At 46.0% G+C, this 22,269-nt stretch overlaps 2 protein-coding genes across 6 annotated transcripts in view; one reads left to right on the forward strand and one right to left on the reverse strand.

Moving 5' to 3' along the window:
• The window catches only part of TBC1D2 (TBC1 domain family member 2), a 45,032-nt gene extending 37,693 nt beyond the window's left edge, over positions 1–7,339 (reverse strand). For 4 of the 5 annotated variants that reach the window (XM_038769786.1, XM_038769789.1, XM_038769785.1 and 1 more), the window contains exons 1-4: positions 7,299–7,339; positions 6,358–6,785; positions 5,206–5,353; positions 356–497 (exon numbers count right to left, since the gene is read on the reverse strand). In XM_038769786.1, coding sequence (XP_038625714.1) covers positions 356–497; positions 5,206–5,353; positions 6,358–6,785; positions 7,299–7,311 — 731 coding nt within the window. In that variant the 5' untranslated portion in view covers positions 7,312–7,339. Of the gene's footprint in view, positions 1–355; positions 498–5,205; positions 5,354–6,357; positions 6,786–7,010; positions 7,042–7,298 lie in introns of those variants that run through there. The other variant, XM_038769788.1, reaches the window with a different exon arrangement.
• A 7,320-nt stretch (positions 7,340–14,659) lies between these two features.
• ELP1 (elongator acetyltransferase complex subunit 1) overlaps positions 14,660–22,269 on the forward strand; it is a 55,966-nt gene continuing 48,356 nt past the window's right edge. The window contains exons 1-3 of the mRNA XM_038769598.1: positions 14,660–14,917; positions 18,678–18,840; positions 21,521–21,673. Coding sequence (XP_038625526.1) covers positions 18,691–18,840; positions 21,521–21,673 — 303 coding nt within the window. The 5' untranslated portion in view covers positions 14,660–14,917; positions 18,678–18,690. The remainder of the gene's footprint in view (positions 14,918–18,677; positions 18,841–21,520; positions 21,674–22,269) is intronic.

Raw genomic sequence — 22,269 nt, forward strand, 5'->3', positions numbered from 1 at the left:
ACGAGAGAGATGAGTCGAGGATAATATCAAGGTAACTGGCTTGTGAGACAGGGAGGATGGTGGTGCCGTCTACAGTGACAAGAAAATCTTGGGGAGGACAGGATTTGGTTGGGAGGATGAAGAGTTCTGCTTTGGACATGTTAAGTTTGAGGTGTCAGTGGGTCATCCAAGTAGAGATGTCCCAAAGGCAGGAGGAAATGCAAGACAGCAGAGGAGGAGAGAGGTTGGGGCCGGAGAGGTACACCTGGGAATCACCAGCCTAGAGATGGTAATTAAAGCCGTGAGAGAGAATGACTTTAGAGTCAGCTGTAATGCTGAGAAGGCAGAACACCAAGGTGCGCCCCAAAATACTTACTGTATTTCAGTGCCAAGGTGTTTGAGGGAAATGTTTGGAAAGGCAACGGACATCTGAGGAGCAGGTAGAGAAGCAGCTCCTAGGCCTACTACATCAGTTGGTGTTTTCACAGGGCACCAGAGCTCCTCATTCTCAGCAGCTTCTATAGGACCAAAGGAAAAAAAAAGGTGTGAAACAAAGGCAGAAAAATTATTACAATTAGGTTTCATAAAAGGCAGCTCATGCTACAGTTCGTTGTTTTTTTTTTTTTGAAGAAAGGCTCTCTAAGTGAACTTTCTCTGAATTGCCTGGTGATTTAATACAAAGATTAAAAAGATAAAATTCACAGGAGCCTCCTGGAACTACTATACTAAATTAAATGTGGACACCTAACTTTGAAAACAAAATACTGAACTGGATTCTAGCTCCAAGTTTACTACTAATTTACTGGGTGATCTTGGGCAAGATACTTAACCTTGCTATAGAGTTCTAATTTAAAGGTTAATGTTTTAATTCCATCATCTAGGGCATTGATTAAAATGTCCAACAATATCTGGATTTCTTGGGCACCTCTGATTACATTTTCTCAACTTGATACTGACTGGCTGTTTGAGAACGAATGAATATAGCATGCAGAACAGAATCAAAAGCCCTGAAAAGATCAAGGTTATTCACAGTTATTATTTCTCCTGGATCAGCCAGGGTCCTGCCTCTGGCCTGGAATGCCCTCCCTCCTCAAATCTGATAATTACTCTCCCTCACTTCAAAGCCTCTCCTCCAAGAGACTTTCCAAAACTAAGCCCCACTTTACCTCATCTCCCACTCCCTTCTGCGTCACCCTGATTTGCTTCCTTTGCTCTCCTCCCCCACCCCAAGCCCCTCAGCACTTATGTACATATCTGTATTTTTATGTATTTGTATTGATGTCTGCCACCTCCCCCCCAGACTGTAAGCTCATTGTGGGCAGGGAATGTCACTGTTTATTGTTGTATTATACTTTCCCAAGTGCTTGGTACAGTGCATGGCACACAGTAAGCGCTCAATTCATTCATTCATTCTTTCAATCGTATTTATTGAGCGCTTACTGTGGGCAGAGCACTGTACTAAGTGCTTGGGAAGCACAAGTTGGCAACATATAGAGACGGTCCCTACCCAACAGCGGGTTCACAGTCTAGAAGGGGGACACAGACAACAAAACAAAACATATTAACAAAATAAAATAAATAGAATAAATATGAACAAGTAAAATAGAGTAATAAATAGGTACAGACATATATACATATATACAGGTGCTGTGGGGAAGGGAAGGAGGTAAGGTTGGGGGGATGGGGAGGAGGAGGAGAGGAAGGAGGGGGCTCAGTCTAGAAAGGCCTCCTGGAGAAGCTGAGCTCTCAGTAGGGCTTTGAAGGGAGGAAGAGAGCTAGCTTGGCAGATGTGCGGAGGGAGGGCATTCCAGGCCAGGGGGAGGACGTGGGACGGGAGTCGACGGCGGGACAGGCGAGAACGAGGCACAGTGAGGAGGTTAGTGGCAGAGGAGCAGAGGGTGCGGGCTGGGCTGTAGAAGGAAAGAAGGGAGGTGAAGTAGGAGGGGGCGAGGTGATGGAGAGCCTTGAAGCCGAGAGTGAGGAGTTTTTGCCTGATGCGTAGGTTGATTGGTAACCACTGGAGATTTCTGAGGAGGGGAGTAACATGCCCAGAGCGTTTCTGCACAAAGATGATCCGGGCAGCAGCGTGAAGTATAGACTGAAGTGGGGAGAGACAGGAGGATGGGAAACCAGAGAGGAGGCCGATGCAGTAATCCAGTCGGGGTAGCAGTTTGGATGGAGAGGAAAGGGCGGATCTTGGCGATGTTGCGGAGGTGGGACCGGCAGGTTTTGGTGACGGATTGGATGTGAGGGGTGAACGAGAGAGCAGAGTTGAGGATGACACCAAGGGTGCAGGCTTGTGAGACAGGATGGTAGTGCCATCAACAGTGATGGGAAAGTCAGGGAGCAGGCAGGGTATGGGAGGGAAGATAAGGAGCTCAGTCTTGGACATATTGAGTTTTAGATGGCGGGCAGACATCCAGATGGAGATGTCTTGAAGGCAGGAGGACACACGAGCCTGAAGGGAGGGAGAGAGAGCAGGGGCAGAGATGTAGATTTGGGTGTCATCAGCATAGAGATGATAGTTGAAGCCATGGGAGCGAATGAGTTCAATACGGGAGTGAGTGTAGATAGAGAACAGCAGGGGACCAAGAACTGACCCTTGAGGAACCCCTACGGTAAGGGGATGGGAGGGGGAGGAGGAGCCCACAAAAGAGACTGAGAATGAACGGCCAGAGAGATAAGAGGAGAACCAGGAGAGGACAGAGTCTGTGAAGCCAAGGTTGGATAGCGTGTTGAGGAGAAGGGGGTGGTCCACAGTGTCGAAGGCAGCTGAGAGGTCAAGGAGGATTGGGATAGAGTAAGAGCCGTTGGATTTGGCAAGCAGGAGGTCATTGGTGACCTTTGAGAGGGCAGTTTCCGTGGAATGTAGGGGACAGAAGCCAGATTGGAGGGGGTGGAGGAGAGAGTTGGCGTTGATTTATTGATTCAGTCAATAAATACGACTGAACGAATGAATGAATGAACTTAACTTCTTTCCAGGAACTTTGGCCTCTCAGAGAAGTAGAGTCAATAATTCATAAATCCTGAGGCTAATGCACACAATGCAAATATGATTGGGATGTAGGACTATTTAATAGCAATAACTGTATATACACAGATTAGGCTACTTTGGAGGATCTCACAATAATGACAATCATGATTTTACAAAGTTAAGTCAATAGAGCCAAAAGTCATGTTTCAGTCAAATAGTCTCTGCCAGCTGTGGGCACTATTTCCTCAAAGGAAGGGTGGAGACTGAATAAGTAAACTTTAAAAGCTCTGAGAGAACTATCAAGGGGGAAAGGTCTTGCTGAAACAGAAATTCCAAGCATCTGAAGACTCTGGAAGAGCCTTATTTAATACGGAAATGTCTCGCTGGGGCAAGCAGGGAACAGCCACATATTCTGAAGACCTAAAATGTATGTTCCATAACTACGAAGGAACTTAAGGAGAGCGAAAGCAACACAAGGAGGACCCATCCTAACGATGAAGACGGAGACCGTAATAATGGAACACGAGTGACACATGAATAGTATGCAAACCCAACACCACATACAAGCAGAGACTCGCTTGATTGCGCACGGAAAACATGAATTCGAAAGCAAAGTAGGGAAATGGATGGGAATCGCAAGCAATATTCTCATTCTACAATTCTTCTACTTTATCCCTATAATTGACCTGGGAATTAAGCTATCCTAAGACTTTCAAAACGCCATCATCTAGTCAGACATGAGGTGGGTGGGGGTGGTGAGAATGACATTGGCATAAATATGGCCAGAGGAACAGCCTCTTCAGAAAGGGCCACTGAGTAACAGGAAGGTTTCCTCTCAAGAAATAGCATTCCCTTATTCTCAGAAGTGATTTTGAAACATTGTTTTCCTCACCACTTCACATTCAAGAATTTGATTGAGTGTGTGTTTCTCTAATATTGTAGCCAACCAAAAAGCAATATGAAATTTTCTCATTGGCCCATATGATTCAGATTGAGCGATTCCTCTTGGTCATTTGACTGGTTAGGGTCAAAATTATTTAAATGTATGCACACTAGGCAAAAAGGCATGAAAACTGACTGTGCATTTTATGGTGCACGATGGACATTTTGAAGAGAACCAGAAACCTTATGTACCGTATTAGAATGGACATTTTAAAAATGCTCTTGAATTCTAGGTTCTAGTTTCAGCATCAATACTAACGAGTGAATTAGAACAAGTTATATCTTGCAGTACTTTTAGCATCCCTTTTAGCTTTAAAATTCCGGGAGTAAATCCAATTAACCCAATGTCTCAAGTTTACTCCTTGATTTTAAGTAAGGCACTTTGAGAGGAACACTTACTCCTTCAGATCACAATTTAAAAAATGGCTAGGTGGCTTAGACATCTTGAAATACCTGATTTACCACCAGACACTAGATTTAGGCACTGAGAGAATTGGGCTCAGGGTGCCAAAGACAAGACCTGTCTGCTGTGTGGCCTTGGGCAAGTCACTTAACTTCTTTGGGCCTCAGTTACCTTATCTGTAAAATGGGGATTAAGACTGTGAGCCCCATGTGGGGCATAGACTCTGTCCAACCTGATTAGCTTGTATCTACCCCAGTGCTTAGTACAGTGCTTGGCACATCATAAGTGCTAACAAGTACCATTAAAAAAAACCCAACAAAAAAACCCTTAATTATGGAGAGTTGTGGGTTGTGTTTTCCCTTCGTACTGCTTCACCCATGCACTTGAGTTCGTACGTGCTAAGCACTGACAGTCATTCATTCAATGGTATTTATTGAGTGCATACTGTGTGCAAAGCACTGTACTAAGCGCTTGGGAGAGTACAAACACACATACCCACCTGCCCCTCACCCCCACATCACATATCTCCCTCTCTTGAGATTGTGAGCCCCATGTGGGACAGGGACAGTGTCCAACCTGATTTGCTTGTATCCACCCCAGCACTTAATGCAGTGCCTGGCCCCTAGTAAGCGCTTAACAAACACCACAATTATTATTATTATTACCTGCAATTTAGTTTACTATCCATGTTGTAACTTGAATCTTCCCCAGCACTTAGAACAGTGCTTGGCACATGGTAAGTGCTTAGCAAGTACCATAATTATTATTCTGTCCCCATTAGAGTATAAGTTCCTTGGGGGCAGAGACAGTGCCTACTTACTCTATTGTCCTCTCCCAAGCACTTAATACTGTGCCCTGCACACAGTAAGTGCTCAATAAAGCTCTGTGATTGATTGAGATTGGATACCTATTGTGATTTGCAGTTGAGATTCACTCTCCAGCCCAGCGGCATCAGCAGTACTCAGAGCAGGAATTCCCATCTGGCTTCTACAGTACTCCCAACGTTTAATCTGAAGCTGCTGCAACCAATACATCATCGCCTGTCTGTTGATTGCCTAACAGGCCACAGAAATCAGGTTTTAATATTTGACCTCCGTAGAGCAAGTTGCTGCTTGCAGTCAAGGGAAAAAGACAACATGTTAAAGATTTCTTTACAGGACTGACATTCCTTCGGGGCATGGGTTACAATTCTAAAATATCACACGCTCCAGCCCTAAGAAGGATGGACAGAGCAAGCCTGTGGAGAATTCCGCAGGTCCTCCATCATCCACACAGAAGAGTACGGTGTTGCCCAGTGAACCTCATGGATCAAGGATCAACCTCAAAGGGAAATTGCTTTAAATGAGAAAACAGTTTTCACGTTGTCGCATTCCTGGTCTGGAGGAGACCCAGACACGGAGACACATGGGACAGGGAAACTGGGAGAAAAAAAATGGCATTTAGGGCTCGAATGCCCTTCCCTAAACCTCTCGTGGATCAGTTTTAAAGCAGAAAATACCTACTCGTTGGCCAAAATGGACACTCGGGGAATGAGCTCAAAACCTGGTTTACAGCAAATGATGAAATTACTTCGTGTTTCAACACCTACTATGTCTCTCAAGTTCCAAAGACATTGGCTAAACTTACACTTTTCAACCAACAAACCAAAAAATAAAGGCTAACCATTCATCCCAGAGCAGACAATAAATTTGACACACTTCAAGTTCTGGGAAACAGCCTGGCCCAGTGGAAAGAGCACGGGCCTGGGAGTCGGAGGACCTGGGTTCTAATCCTGCCTCTGCCATGTACCTGCTGTGTAATTTGTGGCAAGTCACTTCACTTCTCTGTGCCTCAGTTGCCTCACCTGCAAATGAGGGATTCAACACCTTTTCTCCCTCCTACTCAGACCGTGAGCCCCCTGTGGGACCTGATTATCTTGTATCTACCCCCAGTGCCTAGCACAGTGCTTGGCACATAGTAAGCACTTTACAAATACCCCAATTATTTCTTATTATTTGCTATTACCATGTTCAAACCCTTAACATCAAAGGACAAAAAATCCACAGGAAGTCAAAAATACCTTCAGGATAAAAATTCGGTTTGGAGTTTTGATTTCAAAGGTTCCTGCTTCTGCTTCGACATTGCAATCAAAGACAGCACTGGAGAGGTCGATACTACCCAAGGGATTAACATCCTGGGCAGTCCTGGAGTAATATAAGTGACATTTTTTCCTATCATAGAAGAACCAACGCGATTTCCAGCCCTTGATTGGCCCCTTACCACCAAACTTATTTAAATATCCACAAAGTTGCTTTGGGGGTGGCTCCTTGTCTTCTTTGCTAGATTTGCGGGGGGCGACACTTTCCAGTTCCTTTAGGCAAGAGAAGGGGTCTCTCTCTCTGTGGGGGTCGGTTTCGCCCCCATGCACGCGATCTGCAGCATGATCTGGGGTCGGTGGCTCTCGTTCGCTTGAAATCGCAGCCGGGGCGTCTTCCATCCCTTCTCCTTCTGCAATCGGAACGGATCGAGACAGAGGTTAGCCCCTTTTATCGGTCCCACGCATTAGGAGCCGGGAGCGCTCGTCTCTCCCTTCACAAACGCCGCTTCTCTCTGCTCCGCAAGATCTTTACCTTGCCCCCTTTTCCCGGGGCGGCTGCAGGGCTCACCTGCTTTTCTACCCCGCGCGGGGAACTCCTCCCCTGCATAAAGTGTCAGACCAGGCTCCGGACCTACCCAATGATACCGGCCGCTCCCGACCCTTGGACAGGAGCGGACGGCAAAAGGAGCAGCGAAACCCTGAAGATCTCCACGCCCCGGGAGCGCTTCTAGTCTCCGGGGCCCCGCTCTCGGATGCAAAACCCCGCCCTCGGTTGCAAAATCCCACCCTCGGATGCAAAACCCCGCCCTCGGATGCAAAACTCCACCCTTGGTTGGCCCCGTCCTTGCCTGCAAATCCCGCCCTCGACTGGCCCTGTCCTGGGAGGCAAAATCCCTCAGACTTTCAGAACCTTCCCAATTCACCCTGCCCGGCCATCCGTCTCCCGGCTATTAGGGTTTCCCGCGGCTTTGAAGACCAGTAACGGGACGGGCTTTCCCACCACTTCCCATTTAAACTGCGGGGGCCGCAATTCCCTTGGTCGCTAGGACGGGCCAGTCACGTGCCTGGCGAAAACAATGGGGGGGGGGAGGAGTGGGCGGGGAGCCGCGCGCGTGCGCACGCGGGGGCCGAACCTGCGGAATCACGTGACGGGGAGTTTTCCCGCCGCCTGACGAGGTGCTTGAGGCGCGTAAAGGCATTGATTTCAGGGGGGTCCTCTAAGCTTCTGACAGAAAAGATAGATTGTGAGGGGATCACGGGAATGGTGCTGGACCTTTTTTTTTTTAAAAAAAAACTGCTATTTGTGAAGAGCCTACTATATGCTGGGCACCGTACTAAGCGCTGGGGTGGATCCAAGATCATCAGGTTGGACACGGCCCCTGTCCCACATAACAATGATAATGCTGGTATTTGTTAAGCGCGTACTCTCTGCCAAGCACTGTTCTAAGCGCTGGGGTAGATACAAGGTTGTCCCATGTGGGGCTCGCAGTCTTAATCCTCATTTTACAGATGAGGTAACTGAGGCACAGGGAGGTTAAGTGGCTTGCCCAAGGTCACACAGCAGACAAGTGATGGAGCGGAATTAGGACCCATATCCTCTGACTCCCAAGCCTGTGCTCTTACCACTAAGTTACGTGGCTTCCCCACATGGGGCTCACAGTTTGAATCCCCATTTTACAGATGAGGGAACTGAGGCCCAGAGAAGTAAAGCGATTTGGTCACCCGGCAGACGAAATTTGGCCCTGTCCCAATCCATCAGCTGCAGTTGCATGGCTCAGGAATCAAATAGATCAATCAATGGCATTTATTGAGTGCTTACTGTGTGCTGAGCACTGTACTAAGTACTTGGGAAAGTAAAACATAACAACAGAGTTGGTAGACACAGTCCCTGCTCACGACAAGCTTACCGTATAGAGGGATGAGTCGGTCTAGCCAGCTACCCCGAGGTTTCGTATCAAGTGACCACCTCCAGACTTTTCCTCGTTCACAACCAACTGGCCCACTTCTAGGAGATTGTATGTGTCAGGGTGAAAAGACCCAGTATTATAAAACACCATAGACCTCTACGTTTGGGGGAATTTCATTTTACCTTTCTTTCTGCCCTGTGCTTAGGGTCAACTGGAGCATGTGATTTATCCTTTTAGAGAACAACCCTCCATATCACTAGATGTCCTTTCAAGCAGCCCTAGCCCTTTTCTTTTCCAAATTGTGAATCACACAACGATCAATCAAGTGCATTTATTGAGTGTTTACTGTGTTCAGGGCACTGTACTAAGCACTTGGGGGAGTACAACAATAGTACAGAGACGGTAGACACGTTCTCTGCCCACAAGGAGCTTACAGTTTAGAGGGAGCTTCATTTTTGTAACCAGATGGTCCCTCATTCTCCCTTTCCCACTTTCGTCTCCTCGCTCCTGTGGATCCCCCAGTTGAAGAGCCCGGGTCGGGAAGTCAGGAGATCTGGCTCCTAAATCCCAGTTCTGCCAGTCACCTGCTGGGTGACCTTGGGCAAGTCACTTAATTTCTCAGTGCCTCCATTTTCCTCATCTGCGAATGGGGATTAAATATTCTCTCTACCCCTCTTTGACTGTGAACTCCATGTAGGACAAGGACTGTGATGATGATGATGATCATCATCATCAATCGTATTTATTGAGCGCTTACTATGTGCAGAGCACTGTACTAAGCGCTTGGGAAGTACAAATTGGCAACATATGATCTGATGATCTGATTGTATTGTGTCTATCCCAGTGTTTAGCACAGTACTTGGCATATAGTAAGTACTCAACCAATACAATTATTATTATTGACAATAATAATAATAGCTCCCTCCCCGAGAAACTCCTCACCCTGGGCTTCAAGGCTCTCCATCACCTCGCCCCCTCCTACCTCACCTCCCTTCTCTCCTTCTACTGCCCAGCCCGCACCCTCCGCTCCTCCGCCGCTAATCTCCTCACCGTACCTCGCTCTAGCCTGTCGCGCCATCGACCCCCGGCCCACGTCATCCCCCGGGCCTGGAATGCCCTCCCTCTGCCCATCCGCCAAGCTAGCTCTCTTCCTCCCTTCAAGGCTCTGCTGAGAGCTCACCTCCTCCAGGAGGCCTTCCCAGACTGAGCCCCTTCCTTCCTCTCCCCCTCGTCCCCCTCTCCATCCCCCTCATCTTACCTCCTTCCCTTCCCCACAGCACCTGTATATATGTATATATGGTTGTACATATTCATTACTCTATTTATTTATTTATTTTATTTGTACATATCTATTCTATTTATTTTATTTTGTTAGTATGTTTGGTTTTGTTCTCTGTCTCCCCCTTTTAGACTGTGAGCCCACTGTTGGGTAGGGACTGTCTCTATATGTTGCCAATTTGTACTTCCCAAGCGCTTAGTACAGTGCTCTGCACATAGTAAGCGCTCAATAAATACGATTGATTGATTGATTGATTGATTGATTCCCTCAGCAGACCACAACTCTCCCCACCTACATTCAAAGCCCTCCTAAAATTCCACCTCTTCCAACAAGCTTTCCCCGATTAATTCCCGCACCCCAGGCCATATTATCCAACCAGCAAATGCTTAGTACCTTGTGAGTGCTCAATATATACTACTACTACTTCCACTACCCATAAGATGATAGGGACTGTGATGCATAGCCCAGTTATTTTCCATCTCTCCAGGTCTTGCCATGTCAACCCAACAAATCATACTCTTGCAAGTTGTAGCTTTGTTCCCTCTCATTTCCACTATTTGTAAAATTTGTGTCTGCCTTGTCTCCCCTGTTTCCTCGTGAAGTCCTTGAGGGTGGGGATAATGTCTCGCTTAAATTGTACTCTTCCAAATGTTTAGTACAGTGCTCTGTAGGCAAAAGGCATTCAATAAATACTATTGATGATGATTTAAAGGACAGGGTCCTCGTCCTCAAGACTTTCCATTCTGTTGTCTTGTCCGGCAAGAAGCAGGCAGTTTCTTCAACTTAACTTAGACATGACCAAGTTTCCTAGACATAATGAAAAGTGAAAAACCAGTTCAGAAAACAAAGCCTTTGAAGAAAAGTATTGTTGATTACATTAAAACCCACCTACACAATAAAGATTGCCCTAAATTTTAGCCTCAAACGCTGTAAATAAAACATCCAGGATTGCCATAAAATGGTTGAGGCCAATTGTTCTTCATTTCCATGAAGGACATATCTATCAATAAATCATATTTATTGAGTGCTTACTGTGTGCAGGGCACTGTACTAAACACTTGGTAGAGTACAGCACAACAATATAATAGTTGCATTCCCTGCCCACAACAAGCTTACAGTCTAGAGGGTGAGATAGACATGAATATAAATAAATTATGATTATGTACATAGGTGCTGTGGGGCTGGCGGTGGGGACATGGCAAGAGAAAAAAATTGCACAAGTAAGAACTGAGGTTACATAAGCTAAATTTTACTAGCTCACTCAGGGAAGTTGTGGAATTTCTGTGGAGATCAGTATCTCAACTTCAGTATAGCAGTTAAGAACACCATTCTTACCACTGGGTTTCATAATACCCCAAACAAAGAATATTTCATTATGGATAGCTCATATGGACATGTAATTCAAATATTTAGTGGGTGACTGAAAAAGATATTTATCCTAATATTATACTTTGGTCATGTTAATAACGGGCTCAGTAAAAAATGTCCAGGACTGATCATTTATAGCTCTTTACTGACAAAGACTGCATCATTATTAATGAACTATTAGAATTTCTACCCAAAACATCACAGCACTAAAGAAACATGCTTTGAGCACAGTTTGTTCCTGAGACATTAGTTGAAATGAAACAACATTCTGTAATTGCCTTGCATTTTAAAACCTAATTGAAATGATTACTCTGAATCTTCTGCATCTAAATCCTTACTTTCACACCAAAAGCACTGGTTAAGTACCTTACTGTGATCAGGACACGTGCTCACAAGTTCAGCCATCTTTCTTTGGTTTGTGATCCTGTGACCTTTTATCTATCAATAAACCAATATTGAGAGCTTACTATGTGTGAAGCACCGTACTAAGAATTTGGGAGACTACAGTTGAATACATCTGGTAGACTCGATCCCTGCTCACAAGGAGCTGAAAGTCTACAGGGAGAGACAGGCATTCAAATAGATTTCACATAGAGAAAATAGCTGAGTATAAGGATATGTACTTAAGACCTGTGGGGCAGGGAACAGGGTGAATACCAAAGTGCTTAAACAGTACAGATTAGTCAGTCCATGGTATTTATTGAGCGCTTACTGTGTGTAAAGCACCGTCCCCAGCGCTTGGGAGAGTGCAATATAACAGACACATTCTCTACCCACAGCGAGGTTGCAAAGGCAACACAGCATCCCTTGCAATTCAACAACTGCGGAGAAAGGAAATGACACAATAGATATCTGACAGCACAATGACTTTGGCTAAATCGAATGCTCCTTGAGGTCCAGGATCAGGTCTACTAATTGTGTTGTACTCTCCCAAGTGGCTAATACAGTGACGTGCATATGGAGTGTGCATACTATTGATTGATTGAAGGAAGGAAGAGAGCGGAGTTCAGCCCGCTGGGGATGGGGGGAGATGACGGAAAACTCACGTTGGGAATTTAAAGAATGGGGAGAGCAGGGTGAAGAGAGGAGGGGTGGGGGGAAGATGTAATTATCCAGCAAGGGAGTCTGCAACACGGAAAGCTGAGTGCAGTCAATAGTATTTGTAATTATGGTACTTGCTAAGTGCTTAATATGTGCTAAGAAGCAGATATACAGAAGCAGCGTGGCTTAGTGGAAAGAGCATGGGCTTGGGAGTCAGAGGACATGGGTTCTAATCCCGGCTCCCCCACACGTCTGCTGTGTGACCTTGGGCAAGTCACTTAATTTCTCTGAGCCTCAGTTACCTCATCTGTAAAATGGGGATGAAGACTGTGAGCCCCACATGGGACAACGTGATCACCTTGTATCCCCCCCACAGCACTTAGAACAGTGCTTTGCACATAGTAAGTGCTTAACAAATGCCAGAGAAGCAAAGTGGCTCAGTGGAAAGAGCATGGGCTTGGTAGTCAGAGGTCATGGGTTCTAATCCCAGCTCCGCCACTTATCAGCTGTGTGACTTTGGGCAAGTCACTTCACTTCTCTGGGCCAAAGTTACCTCATCTGTAAAATGGGGATTAAGACTGTGAGCCCCACGTGGGACAACCTGATTACCTTGTATCTCCCCCAGCGCTTAGAACAGTGCTTGGCACATAGTAGCGCTTAACAAATACCAAATTTATTATTATGTGGCAGAGGGCGACACCTTGTGGTCTTTACAATACGTGCAGGGCTCCTGCTTCAGGTGGCTCAACTGGGTTGAAGAGGAGGTGTTCCAGGGCTTTTTCTTGTGCCAGAGCTGAGTTTCAGCCCGTGCCGGCTAACTTCCAGCACTGGCTATTTGTTTAATTTCCTATGGGGGAGAAAGTGATGTTTGTGATACGCTGAGTTGTTGAGGAAGTAAAACAGAAACACAGAAAAGCAGGACGGTAACAGACAATGCACCAAGAGCCGGGGCCGAGGATCCTCAAATCCTTGTCAGGGACTCAACCCTGTTCCCCACAACGGGAGGAACAGCCCAGCCTTCCAGAATCTATGTCCTGGAAGGGCCTGAATGCAGAGGGATAAGAGAGAAGGTATTAGGGACACATTTCCCTATGAGCCTGTGCGAGAGCCCACAACTTCCATCATTCTTCTGCCACAGCCTCGAAATAACCCACTGGTAATCACCCTGACTTGCTCCCTTTATTCATCCCCACTCCCAGCCCCACAGCACTTATGTACATATCTGTCATTTACTTATTTATATTTATGTCTGTCTCCCCCTCTAGACTGTAAACTCACTGTGGGCAGATAATGTGTCCATTTATTGTTGTATTGTACTCTCCCAATCACTTAGTACAGTGGACTGCACTCAGTAAGCACTCAATAAATGATTGACACATTGTACTAAATTTGGAAAAAAAATAAGTGGCTCTCTCCCCAAGCCAATTTTTTTTAAAATATAAAATAATGTACCTTAAAAACTGAATTGTCCAGCCACCTCTTCAGTGTATGGCTCAACTGGCCCCTAAATGGTAGGAAGGAATGTTAGAGAAGCAGCGTGGCTTAGTGGAAAGAGCACGGGCTTGGGAGTCAGAGGTCATGGGTTCTAATCCCAGCTCCGCCACTTATCAACTGTGTGATTTTGGGCAAGTCACTTAACTTCTCTGTGCCTCAGTTACCTCATCTGTAAAATGGGGATTAAGACTATGAGCCCCACATGGGACAACCTCATTACCGTGTATCAACCCCAGTGCTTAGAACAGTGTTTGGCACATAGTAAATGCTTAATAAATACTATCATTATTATTATTATTAAGGAATACTCCTGGCCCACGTCCTGCTTCTGGCCTGGAATGCCCTCCCTCCTCAAATCCTACAATGACTCTTCCCCCCTTTCAAAGCCTTTGAAGGCACATCTCCTCCAAGAGGCCTTCCCTGACTAAGCCCCCCATTCCTCTTCTCCATCATTCTGACTTGCTCCCTGTATTCATCCCCCCCTTCCAGCCCCACAGTACTTATGTACATATCTGTTGTTAGCTTAGCACAGTGCTCTGCACACAGTAGGCACTCAATAAATACGATTGAATGAATTAATGTCCGTCTCCCCCTTCCACACTGTAAGCTCGTTGTGGGCAGGGAATGTGTCCCAAACCCTTAGGATAGTGCTCTGCATTGAACCAAATTCATTCAGCCAAATGCGTTGAATGAATGAGAAAGAGCACGGGCTTGGAAGTCAGAGATCAGGGGCTCAAATCCCGCCTCCGCCACTTGTCAGCTGTGCGACTTTGGGCAAGTCACTTCACTTCTCTGGGCCTCAGTTCCCTCATCTGTAAAATGGGGATGAAGACCTTGAGCCCCACGTGGGACAACCTGATCCCCTTGTATCCTCCCCCGCACTTAGAACAGTGTTTTGCACACAGCAAGCGCTTAACAAATGCCATCATCATCATTATTACTATGAACAGTAAGAGCTCGATAAATAAGCGCTTAACCAACCTCGTCATTATTAAATACGATTGAATGAATGAATGAATGAAGTCAGGCTCTCATTCGCGTCACCGCCTACCACCCCAACAGCCAATCAACGGCTGCCGAGATGACGTAATCGCGCACACGCCCCGCCCCCGGGTCATCTTTTTCCGTAGGGGGCGGGGCTTAGAGGGGCCCCTCCCCCCGGCTCTTGTCACGTGGTCTGGCTTCCGCTCGGGCCTTGAGTGAGTGTGTGGTTTCACTCTATTCGGGCCTGACGAGGGCTCAGGGAGGAGGAGGAGGAAGACGAGCACGAGCGCGCGTGTTTTTAGCGCGGGACAAAGAGATCCTAGGCCCGCAATTCGGGGGGCCCCGGATCCATCGGCCGGGCTGCAGTTGCCCCCGCAGCCTCGCCTCGGGACGAGCGGGAGGGAGGACTGCGATCGTGGCAACGCGCGCCCCTCCACGGGGTCGTGCCCTTGGAAGCGAAAGCCACCAGGTAAGTGGGGGCCCGCTTGGGGGCTTTAGGGGGTTCACCCTCAGGGCTCCTCCAACAGCCTCGTCCCGGGCGGGGAAATCGGCTTTTTGCAGAAAATGTGTGGACCAACTGCGTGTTGCTTGCGCATGCTTATATAGGCCGGGCGATTATTTCCAGGTCGTTTGCAAATTGTATTCAGATGTTCATCTGTAATCTTATTTATTTCTATTGATGTGTTTCCCCCGCCCCCCACTCTGTGAGTTCGTTGTGGGCAGGAAATGCCACTGTTTAGTGTTGTAGAGAAGCAGCGTGGTTCAATGGAAAGAACCCGGGCTTTGGAGTCAGAGGTCATGGGTTCAAATCCCGACTCCGCCCATTGTCAGCTGTGTGATTCTGGGCAAGTCACTTAACTTCTCTGGGCCTCAGTTACCTCATCTGTAAAATGGGGATGAAGACTGTGAGCCCCCCGTGGGACAACCTGATCACCTTGTAACCTCCCCAGCGTTTAGAACAGTACTTTGCACCTAGTAAACGCTTAATAAATGCCATTATTATTATTGTACTTCCCTAAGCGCTTAGGACAGTGCTCCGCACACAGAAAGCGCTCATTAAATATGAATGAAAGAATGATTGATGATTCTCCCCTTTTTTCGTCCCTCTCGCGCTGCCTAGTATCTGAAATGTTCAGTATAGACAAGGGGAGACACACAGCATAGAACGTGAGCCCCATGTGGGACAGGGACTGTGTCTGAACTCATTAACTGGTACCTACCCCAGCGTTTAGATCAATGCTTGGTACCGAGTAAGCGCTCAACAAGTTCTCCAGACTGTAAGCTTGTTGTGGGCAGGGAACGTGCCTGCTTATTGTTATATTATGCTCTCCCAAGCGCTTAGTACAGTGCTCTGCACACAGTAAGAGCTCAATAAATACAATTGAATGAATGAATGCCATTCCAATGTTCATGGAATAGCACGCGCATACTTTTTTTTCCTGCTCGCCCTCCCTAATTTGTCGAAGTGTTCAGTGTAGACAGGGGAGATACTTGGCAGCTGTGTGACCTTGGGCAAGTCATTTCACTTCTCTGTGCCTCAGTTACCTCATCTGTAAGATGGGGATTAATAGTGTGAGCACCATCTGGGACAACCTGATAACCTCGTATGTCCCACAGAGCCTAGAATAGTGCTTAACAAATACCATCATTATTAGTATTATTATAATAGTGTAGATATGAGCTCCATATGGAACAAGGGACTGTGTCCAAACTGATTAACTTGTATCTACTCCAGGGCTTAGAACACTCTTTGGCATATAGTAAGCGCTTAACAAATGCTACTATTATTATTATCGTTATTGATTGATATATGAGGGAGGCCACAGAAAGGCCACAGTTAAAATACCCATTTATGGTTTGTGGCCCTTGGTGTTTGAGCCCAAGCAGACAGGACTGCACCACCAGTGATACCAGGAGGAAGCGAGGCTAATAATAATAATTGTAGTATGTTAAGTGCTTGCTATGTGCCAAGCACTGTACTAAGCACTGGGGTGGATACAGGCAAATCGGGTTGGACACAGTCCTTGTCCCACATGGGGCTCACCGTCTTAATCCCCATTTTCCAGATGAGGGAACTGAGGCCCAGAGAAGTGCAGTGACTTGCCCAAGGTCACACAGCAGACAAGTGGCGCAGCCAGAATTAGAACCCAGGTCCCTCCGACTCCCGGCCCCGTGCTCTGTCCGCTAGGCCATGAGGCTTCATTTATTTGAGCAGTGGTAGCCAGTCTTTGGCTCCCGTCACAAACAGCAAGAGGAAGACCCACCTGTCTTGTACGGATAACTTTGCCCAAAACAAGGTCTGGTTTGTTTGGGTGACTGCTGACTCCTCTGGTATCTCAGGAGAGTCAAGTACTGCTTGTTCCTGATATTGCTCACCCGGGGATAGATTTAAAACTAGTTTCTATCTCCAAACTAATGGGATATGGTCATTCACTTCCCCCAAAAGGATTCCTCCCCTCCCATCCTAATTTTTGAGCTTGGTACTAATAGATGGTGACTTTGCAAATCCTGTAAACTCTGTCGCTGGGCCCATCTTTTTACCCCCTGAACTCATTCTCCTCCATTCTATACAATTACCAAAGTGCCTCCTTGTCTTGCTCTTTAAAAGAAATTCTTCATTTTGGTGTGGAAAGTCCTTTCCTGATTAGTTGAAAATGCTCTAACAGAGGGACAAGAAGAGGTTTTCTAACTGCTTTTAATGGTAATGCTGTGGCCAAGGTGAAAATTAAGCTGGGCTTGGCTTTTACAAATATCCTTTTGACATCTTTTTTCTGGTTAACATAGTGGGAGCTATCCTAGAGGAAAGGGATTTTGTGTGGTTATTATTGGTGTTTGGAAAAATTTTTGCTTATGTAAACTTGTAGTATTGAAGTCTGAACAGAGGGCCTGAAGCATTATTATCTCTTCCACAGATTTCATGATTCCATTCCATGTACACTTAGCACACAAACAATTGTGACTCCTCTAATTGTTTGTTTTTACTGCTGAGTTCTAGTTAAAGAGGATAAGAATATCCTTTAAAATCCGCATATGCTATTGAATGGCCTCAAGTCTTAAAAGCAACCTGAGAAGGAATGTAGTGCAAATGCTGAATCCCGAGCACTCAGAGCAATAAATAATAAATACTGTTGATTGTCTTATTTGTTAATGTGCAAGGCAACTTTAAACAGATCAAAATAGTCCCCTCTATTTGGTTTTTGGGGAATTTCTGAGGAAGGCCTAATTATTTTAAGTAATTACTGCCCCAAGTCGCTGGGTTTCGTCAGTGTAGTGGACCCCAGTGGAAATGTTTTATTTCATGCGATTTCATAGTAGTAGTGATAGCATTTGCAGAATGTCCATTTGGTGCTAAGCCTAGGAGAGTACAGTGGAGCTTACAGTCTTGCAAAGGAGGCAGGCATTTTTAAAAATGACAGGTAAGGGGAAGCAACAGAGCTTAAAAATCCTTACCTAAGTGCTGCTCACCCATTGGGGAAGTGAAGCGTTCCCTACCCACAAGGAGCTTACATTCTAAGCGGGGAGACAACTGTGAAAATATTTGCAGAATGATCAGAGTAAATAATTGAGTACAGCTGCATCCGTGAATGCTGAGGAGGGTGCAAATGAGTTTGGAAATGCTTGAGTTGACCAAAGAGTGCTGGGAAATTCTTCCGGGAAGGCTTGTTGGAGGAGATGGGATTTTAGGAGGACTTTGAATGTGGGCATATTTAGTAAGTGGATTTGGGAAGGTGTCTCATTTCCTGTGTTGTTCATCCATTTTATAACCCAATTTGGTGTATGATGTGTGCCTAAAATCATATGGAACTTGATCCAAAAATTATTAGTACTATTTTTGTATAAAAGTAGACTTCAACATTTTTTTTTCAGGTGTTGTATAAGGTTCAGGTGACCCCTAAGAGGGAGCCTTGATATTACCTCAGTTTGGCAGAAGAAGAAATCCAGAATTCAGAGCAGAAATTTGCCTGGGCAACTGTTGGAGCCTGAAATACAGTCCAAATCGCCCAACTCTCAGGCCAGAGCCCCGTTTCTTGGCATCTCACTGCTTCCACCTACACGAGGGGCCAGTGTGCATATAAATGTGTTGTTGGCACGTTTAGACGCAAGAAGCCTTTTGTGGCAACTAAATTACTCTCCGAAAACCCGTTTAGTTGTAAAAATGCAGGTGTCTCTGACACTTCACATGAATCCTATGCCTTTTGGAGGTAAATGTGTATTTTTTTCTTCAATAGTCATACATTCGCCATGAGAAACCTAAAGTTACTGCGGACCCTGGAATTCAGGGATATTCAAACTCTCGGGAGACCTCAGTGCTTCTCTCTCCGGACTGACCAAGGAACGCTGCTTATCGCTTCTGGCTATGTGCTCCTGGAAGTGGATCCTATGACAAAAGAGGTGAGTCACCGGGGGAGGATGCCACACTGAGTATTTAGGGCAGCACTGAAAGAGACAGAGATAAAATGAAACGTACTGATAAGCGTGTTCAGCTGCCTTGAGGCCCAGAGCCAGTAGGAGCCTGGCATAGTGAATAGAGCACGGGCCTGGGAGTTGGAAGGTCATGGGTTCTGATCCCGGCTCCTCCCTGTCTGCTGCCCGACCTTGGGCAAGTCATTTCACTTCTCTGAGCCTCAGTTATCTCATCTGTAAAATGGGATTGTGACTGTGAGCCCCCACGTGGGTCAGGGACTCTGTCCAACCCGATGTGCTTGTATCCACCCCGGTGCTTAATACAATGCCTGGCACGTAGTAAGTGCTTAACAGATGTCATCATTATTATTAAGAGTCCCTCCTTCTGCAACAGGGGTTCATCACGGCCCCTCCAGAGTGACGGAGCAATTGAGGTGGGCAGGGATCTTGCCTATCAGCTCACTTGTACTGTCCCAAGCGCTCAGTACTGTGCTCTGCGCACAGTAAGCGCTCAATAAATAATAAATAATAGGTTTTTGTTCCAACCCTCCTCTCTCCCCACCCTTTCCCATTCCTCCCCCTAGTGCCCAAACAAGATGATTTTTGTGTTATTGTTTTGTTGCTCACCATGCTTGAAAGTCTGGCTTAGAGCTAGCCATGCTAAATTTCCATACGCTATTCTTGGGAGTCTGCTAGTCCCTTAAAAATTAGGGAGTGGTCATTCAGTATGAGATTTGGGGTGTTTACCCTCCTGGCCACGTGGCAGCTATATATGTTGTTCATTTGCAGGGCACGTTCCTAGTGAAATGTTTCAGTTAATTATTTCCTTTGTGCCTCTTTTCACGTCATGGAGACACGTTCTTAAAATGACTTTTACTGGTTTCGTGTGTATATTATAAGATGCCTCTTGACGTTCTCTAGAAGTAAACCTGATTTACCCTTCCCATTCTCCCACCTGATTGCATGACCCATCCCTCCCTATAATTTTTTAATTTTCTGTTTATACATGTTTACAGTGATGAGACAAACCTATAATAAGCATTTTGAAGAGAGAGACCGTCTATCAGTCTTATTTACTGAGTGTATATTATGTGCAGAGAGCATTGTACTAAGTACTTGGGAGAGTACAATATAACAGAATCGGTAGACATGTTCCCTGCCCACAAGGAGTTTACAGTCTAGAGGGGGAGAGAGATATTAATATAAATTCCAGATACGTACATACGTGCTGTGGGGTTGGGGGTGAGGTGAATATCAAGTTCTTAAAAGGGTACAGCTCCAAATGCAAGGGCGACAGCAGGAAGGAGAGGGAGTAGGGGAAATGAGGGCTTAGTTGGGGAAGGCCTCTTGGAGCAGATGGGATTTTAATTAGGCTTTGAAGGTGGGGAGAGTGGTGATCTGTCAGATATGAAGAGGGAGGGCGTTCCAGGCTAGGGGCAGGAGGTGGGTGAGAGGTCGGCGGTGAGATAGACGAGAAAGAGGTAGAGTGCACAGGTTAGCATTAGAAGAGCGAATTGTGTGGGCTGGGTTGTAGCTGGTGTATCCCAGGCACTTCATATGACTCTGCTCTTCAGTATTTGCAGTCAAAAAGTACATGTTGCCTTACTGAGGAATAGAGAGTTTGGGTAACTTGACTCTTCCCCCCAACCCCGATACTCCTTCATACTCAGTGAAGCCAATTTGAGTGGCATTTCTCCTAAACTGCCTAATGGTAGTCTTCTGGAGACTGTCTTAATGGAACTGGCTGGCAGACCAGAGGTTCATGTCTTATCAACTTGAGAAACAGCACGGGCTTGGGAGTCAGAAGGACTTGGATTCTAATCTCGGCTCCATCACTTGCCTGCTGTGTGACCTTGGGCAAGTCACTTCACTGGGCCTTAGTTCTCTCATTTGTAAAATGGGGTTTAAGACTGAGCCCCATGTATGACAGGGACCGTGTCTAACCTGATTAGCTTGTATCTACCCCAGCGCTTAGTACAGTGCCTGGCACATAGTAAGTACTTAAAATACCTTTATTTAAATAATTGGCTTTGTTGGTGGACAAGGGGGTGATTTTACAAGATACTTGAAAGAGGCCCAGTGATACGTCCCCTTTCTTCTTCTATTCCTCTCCCCTTACATACATGCCCACCCACACGGCACAAACACGTCAGTTCCCACTTTGGGTAACAGCACCACTTCCACCAGCTGGGAAAGATGGGATACAGTTTCCACTAAAACCAAATGGAATACGATCCCTGTTAAGGGCAGAAGGGGTTGCTTTGAAGCACTGTGAATCACTTCATCGCTTCCTGTCTTCCCCTCACCCTGCTAGGTTTGGCAGGAAATACCTGCTCTGTTTCTGTGGAATTTTCAGCCCTTGCCAGCCTCTGAGGATCAAATTAGCTAACTGCTCTATGCCTAGTTTGACTGCTGCCCTGCTGTTTGGTGGCCCTGTTTCCATGTTTTTAATTCCAGTGAAGGCAAGCAGAGCTTGGAACCTGTAGCCCAATGCAAGACCTTTCATATAGCTTCTATACTACCAGAAACAGGGCACAGCAATTTTTGTTTTTTTTGATAGATTTATGAATTTGGAAGGGTTGGATCAAGGTTGCTCTTTGCTCTTGAAAGTTACCTGTTCTGGCTTTCTTTCTCTTGTACGGTAACTGTTCTCTGTTCGGGTTAAAAGGTGTTGTGTGACATTTCCCTGACTACGGAGGGCTTTCTGCCAGAAGACGGAAGTGGCCGCATTGTTGGCATACAGGACCTGCTGGATCAAGAATCTGTGTGTATGGCCACAGCCACCGGTGATGTTCTCCTCTGTAATCTCAATACGAGCCAGGTATAATGGGAGATCAGACTTTGGGAGGCTTTCTCGGTTGAAAGTAGCAAAACCAAAAATCACTTGTTTCACAGTAGGATTTTCAAAGGCGACCGCCAGCAATCTTTAAAGGATTTTGCCAACTAGAATCGTGAACTAGTTAGTTGATTCAGTTTTAATATACCACACTGTTACTTTTACCCAAGACATAATCAAAATCTCCAATTATTCTTTTTGTTGATATCAGTCTAGTGGGGTTTGTACTTTCTGAAGGTGGAAATTTACAAAGAGCAACCCCTTTTATGGGAACACCAAAGATAGGAACATGCAGAATTAGAGCATGAGATTATTTGTAGTATTTTCTGCTTGTAGACTGGTTTCAGAACTTGTGCTCTGCCTATTCGATTATTTCCCTTAACATGACTGCTTCCTCCTAGCTGTGCCAATTACATTCATTCATTCATTCAATCGTATTTATTGAGCGCTTACTGTGTGCAGAGCACTGTACTAAGCACTTGGGAAGTACAAGTTGGCAAAATATAGAGACGGTCCCTACCCAACAATGGGCTCACAGTCTAGAAAGGGGAGACAGACAACAAAACAAAACATGTAGACAG

This window comes from Tachyglossus aculeatus, chromosome X4 (genome assembly GCF_015852505.1).
Source record: "Tachyglossus aculeatus isolate mTacAcu1 chromosome X4, mTacAcu1.pri, whole genome shotgun sequence".
Classification (NCBI taxonomy): Eukaryota; Metazoa; Chordata; class Mammalia; order Monotremata; family Tachyglossidae; genus Tachyglossus; species Tachyglossus aculeatus.